At 44.2% G+C, this 12,486-nt stretch overlaps 1 protein-coding gene across 3 annotated transcripts in view; it reads left to right on the plus strand.

Annotated features, from left to right (window-relative positions):
- Positions 1-12,486, plus strand: part of LOC142749805 (ATP-dependent clpX-like chaperone, mitochondrial) — a 39,629-nt gene that overhangs the window by 4,798 nt on the left and 22,345 nt on the right. For all 3 annotated transcript variants that reach the window (XM_075858274.1, XM_075858273.1, XM_075858275.1), the window contains exons 2-4: positions 9,981-10,138; positions 10,230-10,344; positions 10,435-10,589. In XM_075858274.1, coding sequence (XP_075714389.1) covers positions 9,981-10,138; positions 10,230-10,344; positions 10,435-10,589 — 428 coding nt within the window. The remainder of the gene's footprint in view (positions 1-9,980; positions 10,139-10,229; positions 10,345-10,434; positions 10,590-12,486) is intronic.

Consider the following 12,486-nt stretch of genomic DNA (forward strand, 5'->3'; position numbering starts at 1 on the left):
ATTCGGCTTTGTGTACACGACTGAAAAATGACGCTGATTACAACGTGTTTTCCGCGTTTCACTTCTTGATGCAGTAAAGAAGTAAAAAGAACGCTGGGAAGCTACATGTAGATTATCCTCCGTGAATGCAAAAATCTGTGGTGTGAACATAGCCTTATATTAAGTGACTTTATGTGCCGTACCACATATTGGAAAATGAGGATGGAAGTGGCCAACCTATTTAACCACTTCTCCACATTTGGTTGTAACCGTACATCCATTTTAGCGGTGTCTTCCTGTATATGGAGGTACACCTGCCCACACAATCCGCAGTAGGTGCGAGCTGTAATATACAGCAGATATCCTGCTGCAGCGGCTAGGATAAGAGTTACCTCTGATCCTGTTTGTTTAACCCCTTAGATGCCACGGTAAATGGCAGCAGCAACATCTAGGTGGTTGGATGGAAATAGGGGCTCCCTTTGTGTTACCCATTAGCTCTCCGTGATGTGATCAAAGATGTGGCCTAATAGATTGCCTGTCAGCTTTTTACTGAGTAACTATACAAAAGCATTATATCAGCATTCAAATGATCGTGATGTGAATTCCACTAGTGGGGCTAAAAATGTAAAAAAAAAAGAATTAAAAAAAAAAAAGTGGGTTAATTTTGCTAGTGTTTAACAACAATAATAAAAAAAAGGGTATAGCTGCAGTGACCCGTGCAGTAAAGTTATCAAATAATTTTACCACATGGTAAACGATGTGTTAAAAAATGAAAACAATTTTAATTGATTTTTATTTGCATGATTTATATGTACCTCAAAATGGTTCTATTAAAAAAAAGTTTTATTCCTAAAAAGCCCTTCTATAGTTACATCAGTGGAAAAATAAAAAGTTATAACTCTCGGAATGCGGCGAAACAAAAACAAATTCCTGAAGGCCAATGTAGGCTTGGTCCTGAAGGGGTTAAGGTGCTGTATTGTTGTCTGGTTATATTAGAAGTGTTTGATTTATATACCATGTGGAGTGTTTGTGTCTTGTCTCTGTTCTGTAGCTGGACAATAATATATGGCAGATCTCTGACCTTTGTTCAAGGACTGTATTCTGCACTGCCGCCTACTCATGTTTGTGTTTTGCTTTCATGGAGGTTTTTACTTAGGCAGAATTCACACGACAGGGTTTCCCGGCCGGGTGCCGGCCTTTCATAAATCGTTCGTCACCCGGAACAATAGACCCCTAATGGGGCTATTCACACAACCGATTTTTTTGACGGGCTGGGAAAACCGGACGTCAAAAAATGGGACATGCCCTATTTTCGGCCGGATGCCCGGCTCCCATAGAAGTATATTGGGTCGGGTAATACACGGCCATCACCTGAATGTGTCCCGAGTGATGGCTGGGTCTACCGTCGCTCGCGCACTCCTCCTCCTCCTCACAGCGCAGAGTGCATGTGAGGAGGAGGAGGGTCTTTTTTTGCTCCCTGTAGGAGTCGGAATCCCCAATCCCCAGCCGGGGATTGGGGATTCCGCTACAGGAGAAGTGAGTGACTACACTGTCCATATATGGACACAGTGATGTCACTCACTTCTGAAGCGGAATTCCCGACCTGTGGCAGGGAATTCCTCTCCAGGAGAAGTGAGTGACTACACTGTCCATATATGGACATTGAAGTCAGTGACTTCGCCTGGAATGTGGGGGGGGGGCTGGGTGGCATTATCTACAGGGGGCTGGGTGGCATTATCTACAAGGGGCAGGGTGGCATTACCTACAAGGGGCAGGGTGGCATTATCTACAGAGAGCTGTGTGTGGCAACAAATTTAAATTAAATTCATCCGATTTTTAAAACGGACAGGGGAAAAAAACGGATGCAAATCGGGTCCAAATCGGCCGGTAAAAACGGCAACACGGCCCGGAACGGAATCGGAACCGATGCAAACCGGCCGGGAAAATCGGCCAAAAACGGACCCTGTCGTGTGAATGAGGCCTTACTCTTCCTTTTTGTTAGACCTATAAGGCCTAGTGCCCACTTCAGTCTTTTCCTTCAGGGTGCTAGCCGTTTTTCTAACGGCTAGCACCCTGACCCATTCATTTCAATGGGGCCATACACACTTCCATTTTTTTGACGGTCCCGTTGCTCCGTTCCGACAAAAGTAGAGCACGTCCTCCTTTGGTCCGAGATTCCGTGACCGTGAGGCCCATGCAAGTCAATGGGGCCGTCAAAAAAACTGAAGGCACACGGAACGCGTCCGTGTGTGACGGAGCCTGTGGCCGGCTGCAGAGGCCGCGGCAGCCTGTGGCCGGCTGCAGAGGCCGCGGCAGCCTGTGATCTTCTGACGTCATCCAGACTTGCGTGACCGCCACTACAGCCTGTGATTGGCTGCATTGGTGACATGGGATGAAACGTCAACCCTGGAGGCCGAACAGGAGGAAAGTAAGTATGAACTTATTTTTTTATTTTTTTTTATTTCATTAAAATTGTATTTTCCGAGCGCCGAACATGGTACTGTCCAGGGTGCTGAAAGAGCATGGTTCTTCAGCGCTAGTCACTGTCCAGGGTGCTGAAAGAGTTACCGCCTCTGCCTCCCGTTGAAATCAATGGGAGGCATTTTCGGCCGGTTTTTGACCAGTTTTGCGGAGCGGTTTCCGCGCCAAAAAACTCATCAAAATACTCTGTGAACAGGGCCGTGAATAAAAATAATCCAAATTTACATGTGCTCGTCACAGGTTTTACTTCCAGTAGGGCAGACTTGACCTGTTTTTACTATTGTGGATCCCGGGTGTCATTGCTGCTGTGTTCCTGCTTCATGTTGGGTCTGCTGACTACAGTATATATCTACAGTATATCTAAATGTTTAGAGTTGAGCCGCTGAATGCCGTCCTGTCACATTACTCACATCTAGCATCTTATCTAACACACAAGATGGGGGAGGGGTTAGGATATATCTCACTTATGTGACCCATTTTACAATGCTCGTGATATTCTTTAAGGGTGTATTCAGACGCAGCTGCGATGAAAACTGCATCTAAAAACACTTTGCGTTTTACCACAATTTGGTGCGTTTTTCTTTGCGGTTTCATCTTTCTATGTGGTTGCACAATGAATGCATCATACCGCAGTAAAAATGTACGTAGTTTTGGGCTTTTTCTTTTTTAAATTCTGTTTTAACTGCCTCTCAATCGCACCGTCTAAATACACCCTGAGTAGCTTGTAGTAAAAAAAAAAAAAAGAGAAACAACGATTTTATACTTTAGAACCTATAGACTTACTTGTACACGCTGCGTAATTTCAGGCGGAAAGTCAGCATAAAAAACACACATGAGGCTCTGTTCACATCTACTTCAGGATATTTCATTGTTCTGCTCTGTTGGAGAAGCTGAACAAGGGAATGCCGGACTCAACGGTTCCGTTGTAACACGGACACCACCGACAGAACCCATAGACTTCAATGGGTTCTGTCGGCTTTCTGTCAGGGTGTCCATCGATTTAGCGGAAAAAATAGCACATTTACTTTGCTGGTTCTGTATCAGGCTGTGGATTTGCCACAGGAAAATCTGCATCGTGTGCGTGTGGCCTTAAGGTGTCCCATTTGGAACCGCAATAAAATCTGTATTCCCATGGAATCTTTCATTTTTGTGTGAAAACATTTTTAAGAGTTTGGTAGCTCATGTAAAGGAAGGATTCCTCAGACGGTGATAAATGAAGTGACCAAGGAGGGCAAACTATATGGGGAAACCTTTTGCATTTATGCACAGAACTGAAAATGATATTGTTAGACCTTTTTCCCCCTAAAAACTCAACTTGTCTGTATAAATCCTTAAAACGCAGTTTTTTAGTACTACGTTCAGATGTTTCCTAGTTCTACATGTTTCTGGGAAAGATGCTCAATAGTACGGCTCCCACAAGGACTGTAAGGGTATGCAGCGTACCCTACCTAGAACCCGCAGAGAGCGGTTCAGATTATCGAGCGGAATCACCGCTTCGGAAAAGTTTTGTTTTTTTTCTTTATCAAAGATTTTTTTTTTTTTAATTTACACAACAAAACAGCATATACATAGTTTCATACATTTGCAAAATTCACATACAGTGCACTATAACACTTCAATATTACATAGAGTATCAAAGACACAGAGCAGCAGTAGGAGGTAGCCTCCTAATCAGTAGGCAAAAACTATATAAGAATGTAATGAAAATAACAGTCCCATAAGTCCCATATTCAAAAGAGGCCATCCAGCCAGAGAGGTAAATCATCACCACTCCGGAATCCAGCCCAAACTGCCCAGGTGCGGACAAAGAGCTCCGCTTTACCCTGATCAGCAGATATCAACTCCTCCATCCTCATAATTCCATTCACCTCCGTCACCCATTCCTTCAGGGAAGGCACAGTGCTGGACTTCCAATGACGAGGAATCACTGTTCTTGCTGCGGTCAAAAAATGCCGAAAGACACTCTTTTTGAGGTGTGAGAGTGATCCCGGAACCATGGAAAGTAAACCAATAGAGGCCGAAGTCTGAACCTCAGTATGAAAAAGTTTATTACCGAGATCAAAAATCTTTCCCCAAAAGGGACGAAGTTTGGGACAATCCCACCAAATGTGCAGCATGGTTCCAGGAGCCTCCCCACACCTCCAGCATTCATCAGGTACCTCAGGGAATATCCTATGCAGTAAAGAAGGACAGCGATACCATCTAGTGAGAATCTTATAATTTTTTTCCTGGGCAAAGCACGAAGTCGGCAGTTTATGCGCCAGGAAGAAAGATGTACCCCACTCTTCAGCAGAGTGTCGAGTCCCCAATTCCTCATCCCATGCGGTGGTGAATGTCAGCTGGGAGTAATCGTATTTAGGGAGGAGGATCCCGTGTAAAAAAGACAGCGCATGAGAGGGGGCAGTAGTCAACAACAAGTAGTGTTCCAGAGGGGTCTTAACCTGCAGCAAAGCAAAACGGTCTCCCATTGACAAAATATAGGAGCGCAATTGAAAATAGGACCACCAAACCGGACGTCCCCCCGGGCAGGCCCCGGAGACCACAGCCTGTGACAAAATTGTACCCTCAGGTGTAAGAGTCTTGGCCAAGAAACTACCGTCCTGTCTCTCCCAACAGAGGAATGTGTCCACACCCACCGCCGGAGGAAAGGAAAGATCATCAAAAAGAGGGGTTAGAGGGCCTGGACGGTGAACAATGTCCATCGTAGCAATGATCCTCTCCCATACTACAAGAAACTGACGTGTGAGGTAAGGCAGAGAAGATGAAGGTCGCTGAGGAGCGGACAACCAAGGCAGAGACTGCAATGCTAGGGGAGACATAGCCTTCTCAATGCGCACCCATTGCTTACCCGCATCTGAACGGAACCAGTCTACTAATCGCATCAGCAACACAGCTTGGTGGTAGCGTTTAAAATATGGCAAACCTGCTCCCCCCTCCTTTTTCGGCCGACTAAGGACAGCAAAACGAACACGAGGCTTAGAGGAGTCCCAAACAAATTTAGTTATAGCCCTATGTAAGAAGCTCGTTGGAATCATGATAGGGACAGTTTGGAATATGTAAAGGAATTTGGGTAAAATGTCCATTTTTACCGCATTAATGCGCCCAAACCACGATATGCGATTCCCACCATACGCCATTAAATCCTTCAAGGTGTGCTGCAGAATGGGTGTGTAGTTCAGAGCGAACAGATCCGACTGGTGTGTGGGAATTTGCACCCCCAGGTATTTTAGAGATGTAGATTGCCATTTGAACGGGAAAACCCGAGCGAGATGGGTGGCTAAGGTAGAATCGAGAGATATATTCAATGCCTCCGATTTGGAATAGTTGACTTTGAAATTGCTCACATGTCCAAAACGCTCGAATTCCCCAGTCAAAGATGGCAAGGAAACCATGGGAGTTGTAATGTACACGAGGAGATCATCGGCATATAATGCTATTCGGAAAAGTTTTTAAAGAGAAAAAAACGCCATCGCTTACCCCCCCCCCCCCTGGATGTTGCCATAGTGATTCATCCCTACTCTCTCCACATAGCCTGGCCTCCAGTGATGAAACATTATGTGGATTTACCTCCGCATTGAATTTAATGGGGAAAACCCGCAACAAAAGTGCAGTAATTCCGCAGCCTAAATTGAAATGCTGCGCTTTAAAAAACAAACACACAAAAAAGACAACAACACACAGGTCAATTTATGAATGTTTTCTCAGCAGATTTTTTTTTTTCTACAGCATGTGGATGAGATTTGTTCAAATCGTATCCACTTTGCTGGTACCGTGAATGCTGTAGATTTTTTTGCACAGAATTCCATTGTGGAAATTCTGCAGTGTTCACACGTAGAAACCCAGCCTAGACTCACTCACGTGTTTTTAAATGCTTCATATGTAGTGTTAACTATATTTCACTATAGACCTTAAAGGGGTTGACCACTACCGGACAACTGAAGACCTATGCACCGGACAGGTCATCAGTGCGGGTCCGAACCCTGCACAACCAGCTGCTCTAGTGGCCTGCGGGCATCGGATGTTATGGCACATTATGCAATGTACGGAGCCGGAAGCAGTTGACTCCGTACATTGCATAGCAGCCGTGCTGTTGAACTGCAGCTCAGCCACTATTCCACGACCGGAGCTTCCGGCATGATCTGCTTCCGGCATGGATGTCCGGTGCCTGGAGGCAGCCAGAGCGGCTTAATGGTGCGGGGTCCGGGTATCGGACCTCCACAGAACATGTACTGATGACCTATCCGTTGGATAGATCGTCAGTTGTCCGGTAGTGGACGACTTCTTTAAAGTAACATCTAGCTGCATTGTTTTTGAACTAAAGGAAAACCGAAAAACGCTGTGGCTAATGTGTTATTGTGTCAAAATTTGGCGCAGTTTAGCACATTTCTTGATAAACCAGATGTTTGTGCCTCACTGGACCAGTTTGAAAAGTGTTTCGAAATGGAGCCGTGTCTTAAGATGCGCCAAATAAAACCAGGCACAAAATTATTTTGCAAACTCGGTTAAATCAAATGTTGAATAAGACGAAAAGTGTCTAAGAGCTCAAGTAAGATGCGCCAAATGTATCATACAGCATGCACTACTGTGATAAATCTGGTGGATCGCCTGACTGCCTGGTCTTTTTTTACGCTGTATAAATCTTCCACTGCTTTTGTAAATCCACCCCAATGTAGGAGAAACCAGCCTTATACCGATCCCCTAGAAATCCTGGACAGCAAGTCTGCTTAGGTATGCTGCAGAATAGGGCTGGGCGATTTATGATCAAGTTCACGATTAATTAAACATGCAACATCGATTCCGATTAATGAATGATTATTTAGGCCACACCCCTTTTTTTGTATACCACGCCCTAGGGCTGGGCAATTAATCGAAATTCAGCGCAATTAATCGATGCCCTCTTGTGAATTTCAGTTTTATCAATTCTTTTTTTCCCGGTTTGTATCTGCATCTTCAGGACGCAGATAGATGAATCCAATGGTAGAGCAGGGGACCGTAATGACCCTGCTCAACCATTCACTTTGTATTGCCGGACACGAGGCAGTGACATCATCGTGCTTCTTTGCGCAGTTCTGCACAGACCAGAAGAACAGAGGGATCTCCTCCACTCGTCATTGGAATGGGGTTGGGTGAGTATGTATATTTTTATCAGGCACTATTGGGGGCAGCTGTGGGGGCATTATACAGTGCGGGGGTAGCTATGGGGGACTTTATACTGTGTAGGGTGCATATATGGGGCAGTTATGGGAGCACTATACTGTGCGGGCAGCTATAGGGGCATTATACTGTGTGGAAGTCAGTTATTGGGGCGTTATAATATGTAAAGGCAGCTGTAGGGTCATTATACTATGTGGGGGCATTATACTGTGTAGAGGGCAACTATGGGGGCGTTATACTGCAGGGGGCAGTGTCAGGGAGTATATTCTATACAGTAGTATACAGCAGGCTCAGGGGATAAATATTAATTCAATGGCGTAGCCTGCAAAAAGGGGTGTGACCTAAATCCTCCAATAAACGTGATCGAGGTTACATGTTCAATTAATCGTGATTTTGTTTTAGGTCATAATTGCCCAGCCCTACCACGGCCCCTATTTACATTCTACACCATTGAATTAATCTTTCCCCTGAGCCTGCTGTACACTACTGAATATAGACTGCCCTCCACACAGCCCCAATAGTGCCTAATAAAATACATACTCACCTAACCCTAGACAAACGACGAGTGGAAGAGATCCCTCTGCTCCTCCGGTCTGTGTTACTCAACGCAGACCGGCGCGATGACCTAACTGCTTTGCGCCTGTCTACGCCGAGCCGTGAGCGTCCAATACGTAGGGTTAGGGTTAAATTATTATTTTTTGTTTAATTGCCCAGCCCTACTGCAGAACATTTCCATTACTGACATACAGTATTGCTGTTTACTGCACAGATTTTCACTTAGGAGTGTAGGAAAGCTTCTGTACTGTCAAAGGAAATCTAGTAACAATGCAAATGTGACGCTATGTGCAATGTGTGCAAAAACAACTCCAAAGAAACCAAACCATGGCCATGCGAAACTTCTATTACCTATTTAGCTTTGGTGTCTAAGGCCCCATGCACACGACCGTAGTTTTCATCTGTAGTTATGGATGAAATTGCGAACCCATTAACTTCTATAGGCCACAAACACCCTTACGTATATGTGCAGATGTGTGTCACCGCATGCCCCCAACTGTAATTGCCACATCGTGCGAGGACCATTTATCTTCATGAGGTTACCCTTTAATTATTATGTGAGTCTTTCTAGGAGGTCTAAAGATTTAAATGGATGATAACTTCAATAGGAAATCCCATTAACAATGTCTGTGACATAACGATATCTTAACGAGCATGTTGCTGAGCAGACCACTGTAGCCCCTTCATTCTGGAGAACGTTCATGAATCCTCGTCAATAACCATTTTCTGATTATAACTCCATATCCTGTCTGATAATATCAAAAATCCTTTTATTTGGGATGACTATATAAAGTTGTATGTTTTCATAGCACATCTATTGCCTTTATGTTGGACTAACCATATTATACTCTAATGGTTTTTGTGTTGACTGTATATGGAGTCTGTGAAGACAGTAATGGTATCACATAAACAGCGTGTTTTATTGCTCTTTTCCCTATATATTTTGCTGTATGATAATTATGGATGCTAATTCTACCTCATTGGGATCTCATTGCATTTTGCATTGTCCTACATTTACAAAATTAATATCATTCCTGTCGTTCAGTTCTTATCTAAATGTAGCTCTAGGTTTAAAGAGGCTATATAAGTGCCCTATCCTACATAATGTGATCGGCGCTGTAAATTACAGCAGTGGTTTTTAATTTAGAAAAACTATCAATTTTGACGGTGTTATGACCTATTTTAGATTTATGCTAATGAGTTTTTTAATAGACAACTGGGCATGTTTTTACTTTTTGACCAAGTGGGCGTTGTGGAGAGAAGTGCATGACACTGACCAATCACTATCATACACTTCTCTCCGTTCATTTACTCTGCACATAGTGATCTTACTAGATCATGATGTGCTGTCACTTACTCACACATTAACGTTACTGAAGTGTCTTGCGAGAGAATAGACATCGCTTCCAGCCAGGACATGATGTCTATTCACAATCCCGACACTTCGGTAACGTTTGTGTGGGACTTAGGCCTTATTTACACGAGCATGGTAAACGTCCGTGTGATAGCCGTTGAAACAACGGCCGTCCCACGGACCTTTGTAAAAAGGTGTGGCGCTGCCAATAAATAAGGTGCTGTGAAGTACAGGGGAATCTCCGTTCAGTTTTCTAGGTCTTCCGGCCTAATGGTTTCCACAAAATCTCTCTCGTTTGTAGTAGATTAGTGGCGGTTCTCTAGGTTGGGTTCGCTCTCATTCCTCTTGTATAATGTATGTTATGTAGTTACCCTCTGTCTCATTTTTGTCTGTGTAAAATACTGTGGGTACATTGTTGTTAGAGTAGATTGACAGGCTGTGTCTCTTTCTCCCATAGGAATTGCTTGTGGTCGGGGACATCTCTCAGTTTTTAGTAGACCTGGAACTCTCGAGGCTCCTGTTAGGAGGAAGATACCATTTAGAGCCTTCTCTGAGACTACTGTGTATTTTGCCTCGAAGGATGGTGCCAGCAAAGATGGATCGGGGGATGGGAAGGTAGTGTTATTTTGAAATACATTGTCTACTAATGCTGGTGCATTTTGTGTTTTTAGTTTTCGTTCATTTTATGTGCTTTCTCTATAAACAGAAAACTGTGAGTGAAGGAGGCGGTAAGAAATCCTCTGGGAGTTCAGGGAAAGGTGGAAATCAGCTGCGCTGCCCAAAGTGTGGAGATCTGTGCACCCACGTAGAGACCTTTGTCTGTAAGTACTCATCTAGTTTTACCCATAGACATAACTTGCCCTTGTCTTTGCCTCTTCTCCTAAATCCTTTTTACCCCTTTTTTCTTCCAGCCTCTACCCGTTTTGTCAAGTGTGAGAAATGCCACCACTTCTTCGTTGTGCTGTCAGAGGCAGATTCAAAGAAATCTATAAACCGAGAACCTGAGACTGCAGCTGAAGCTGTGAAACTAGCATTTCAGCAGAAACCTCCTCCACCACCCAAAAAGGTGCATTGAACAGCTCGTCCACTCCCTGAATGTAAAATCCACCTGTATGTGAATCTGTAAGGAAGTCATTGGGAATGGTTTAGTAAAAGGTCTGTCTAGCATTTCTGTTTGCAGTTGTGACTACTCTGCATAAAACTCATCTACGTTTTGTTTTATTAAAGAAAGGGGCATTTCCCATCTCCAAAAGTAATGGCATATCGCTGGTTCATACCATCCCTTTCTGGTTGGTGGAGGTCCAAACGTTGGGACCTCTGCCAATCCTGAGAGTGAAGGGGCCACACGGCACTGGTTTAGAATTTAGAAGCTTTCCCTGCACATTGGCCACACAATCTAATAACAAAAAATACATAATTTTTTTTATTTAAAGGGGGTTTTTACAGTGAGAAAAAAATGTATGGCCTGTCCACCGTACTCGTGCGAGTGCTGCTTCCCCTTCATTCCGGTCGCTGCTTGTACTGTGAAACATCCACACACACGACTGGGAGAATGCTGTAATATTGTGAACCGCCACTACAAGTGTGTCGGTGATTCACAGTATGACACACTTGGATAGGCCATCAATTTTATATATTTTTTCTCTCTGGAAAACCCCTGTAAATGCGGCTTACTGCCCCAGAATGCTAGCAAGAATGTTCCAGTTCACTGACCAGCAGATCATAAAAACCGAGGAATTAAAGCACAAAAGCATATTAGGAAGTTTCATACATTTTCAGTGTATTGTGATCTGCACACAAAACCAGAAAACTCCTTTAAAAATGTTCAGTTGGGAATCTATTTTATACAGGTCAGAACAAGGCTTCAAGATCATCTTCATTTTCATGCCCTCTCAGACTCCTTTTCTTCCACTCTCTACCAGATCCTCGATTTCTGATGCAGATGCAGTCATTGGTTTCTACAACACCACAATCATTTCAGCTCTCAACTTCGTTCCCTCTCTCTCTCTCACACACCCGAACTGACAAATCAATATGCAGCCCTGGCACATATCTCCTGCCTAGACTACTGCAACACCCTCCTCTGCGGCCTCCCACCTAACACTTGTGCACCCCTCTAATCCATGTTTAACTCCTGCCCAGTCAATCTATTTCTGCTGCCAGTCCCTTCACTGGCTACCCATTGCCCAGCAAATTCATTTCTAAATAGTGATCATGATATACAAGGCGGTCCACAATCTGTCCCCTCCATACATCCCTGGCCTAATATCTCGCTGTTGCTCCACATGTCCTCTCCAGTTCTCACAGGAGCTTCTTCTCTGCTCTCCTCTTGTCGGCTCCTCATCACCTTCAAGATTTCTGCTGGGCATCACCCGTACTCTAGAACTTGCTACCTCAACACGTCGGACTCGCTCTCCCACCATCCAAACTTTAAAAAGCAACTTCATAAACCTCCCTTTTCAGAAAGTCAGAACAAGGATTCAAGATCTTGATTTTTAGTGGTTAACCGTATGATCGTAGCACCTCAGCCATTGACCATGAAACGGCCTTGAACAAGAACAATATTTAAAATGGTGGGAACATTATAACTGTGAAAGTTTCCATTGTTTTTAATGTCTACATTTATGAAACTTTACTTGGTGATATATATCGGCGCAATGGTTGTATCGCAAAGAGTGTTTGTGGTTTTTCTTATATGTTAATTCCTTTCCACGTGCTAACGTAAGCGATGATGATCGCGCAGGCACAGAAGCTGTGCCTGGATGATCATATGCTGGAGTAATTCTGTGATAAACAGCCGTCCTCCAGCACTAATGGGCAGGATTGGAGAAAACTCCAATCCTGACTATTCAACCCTTTCTGCGCTGCGATCAAAGCTGATGGTGGTGCTCACACAGGGAGGGGGTTGTCCCTTTTTCATCCCCTCGTCGGCTCCAGCATTGCGACCACCGGGGCTGATGGTT

Source organism: Rhinoderma darwinii, chromosome 3 (genome assembly GCF_050947455.1).
Source record: "Rhinoderma darwinii isolate aRhiDar2 chromosome 3, aRhiDar2.hap1, whole genome shotgun sequence".
NCBI classification, from domain to species: domain Eukaryota; kingdom Metazoa; phylum Chordata; class Amphibia; order Anura; family Rhinodermatidae; genus Rhinoderma; species Rhinoderma darwinii.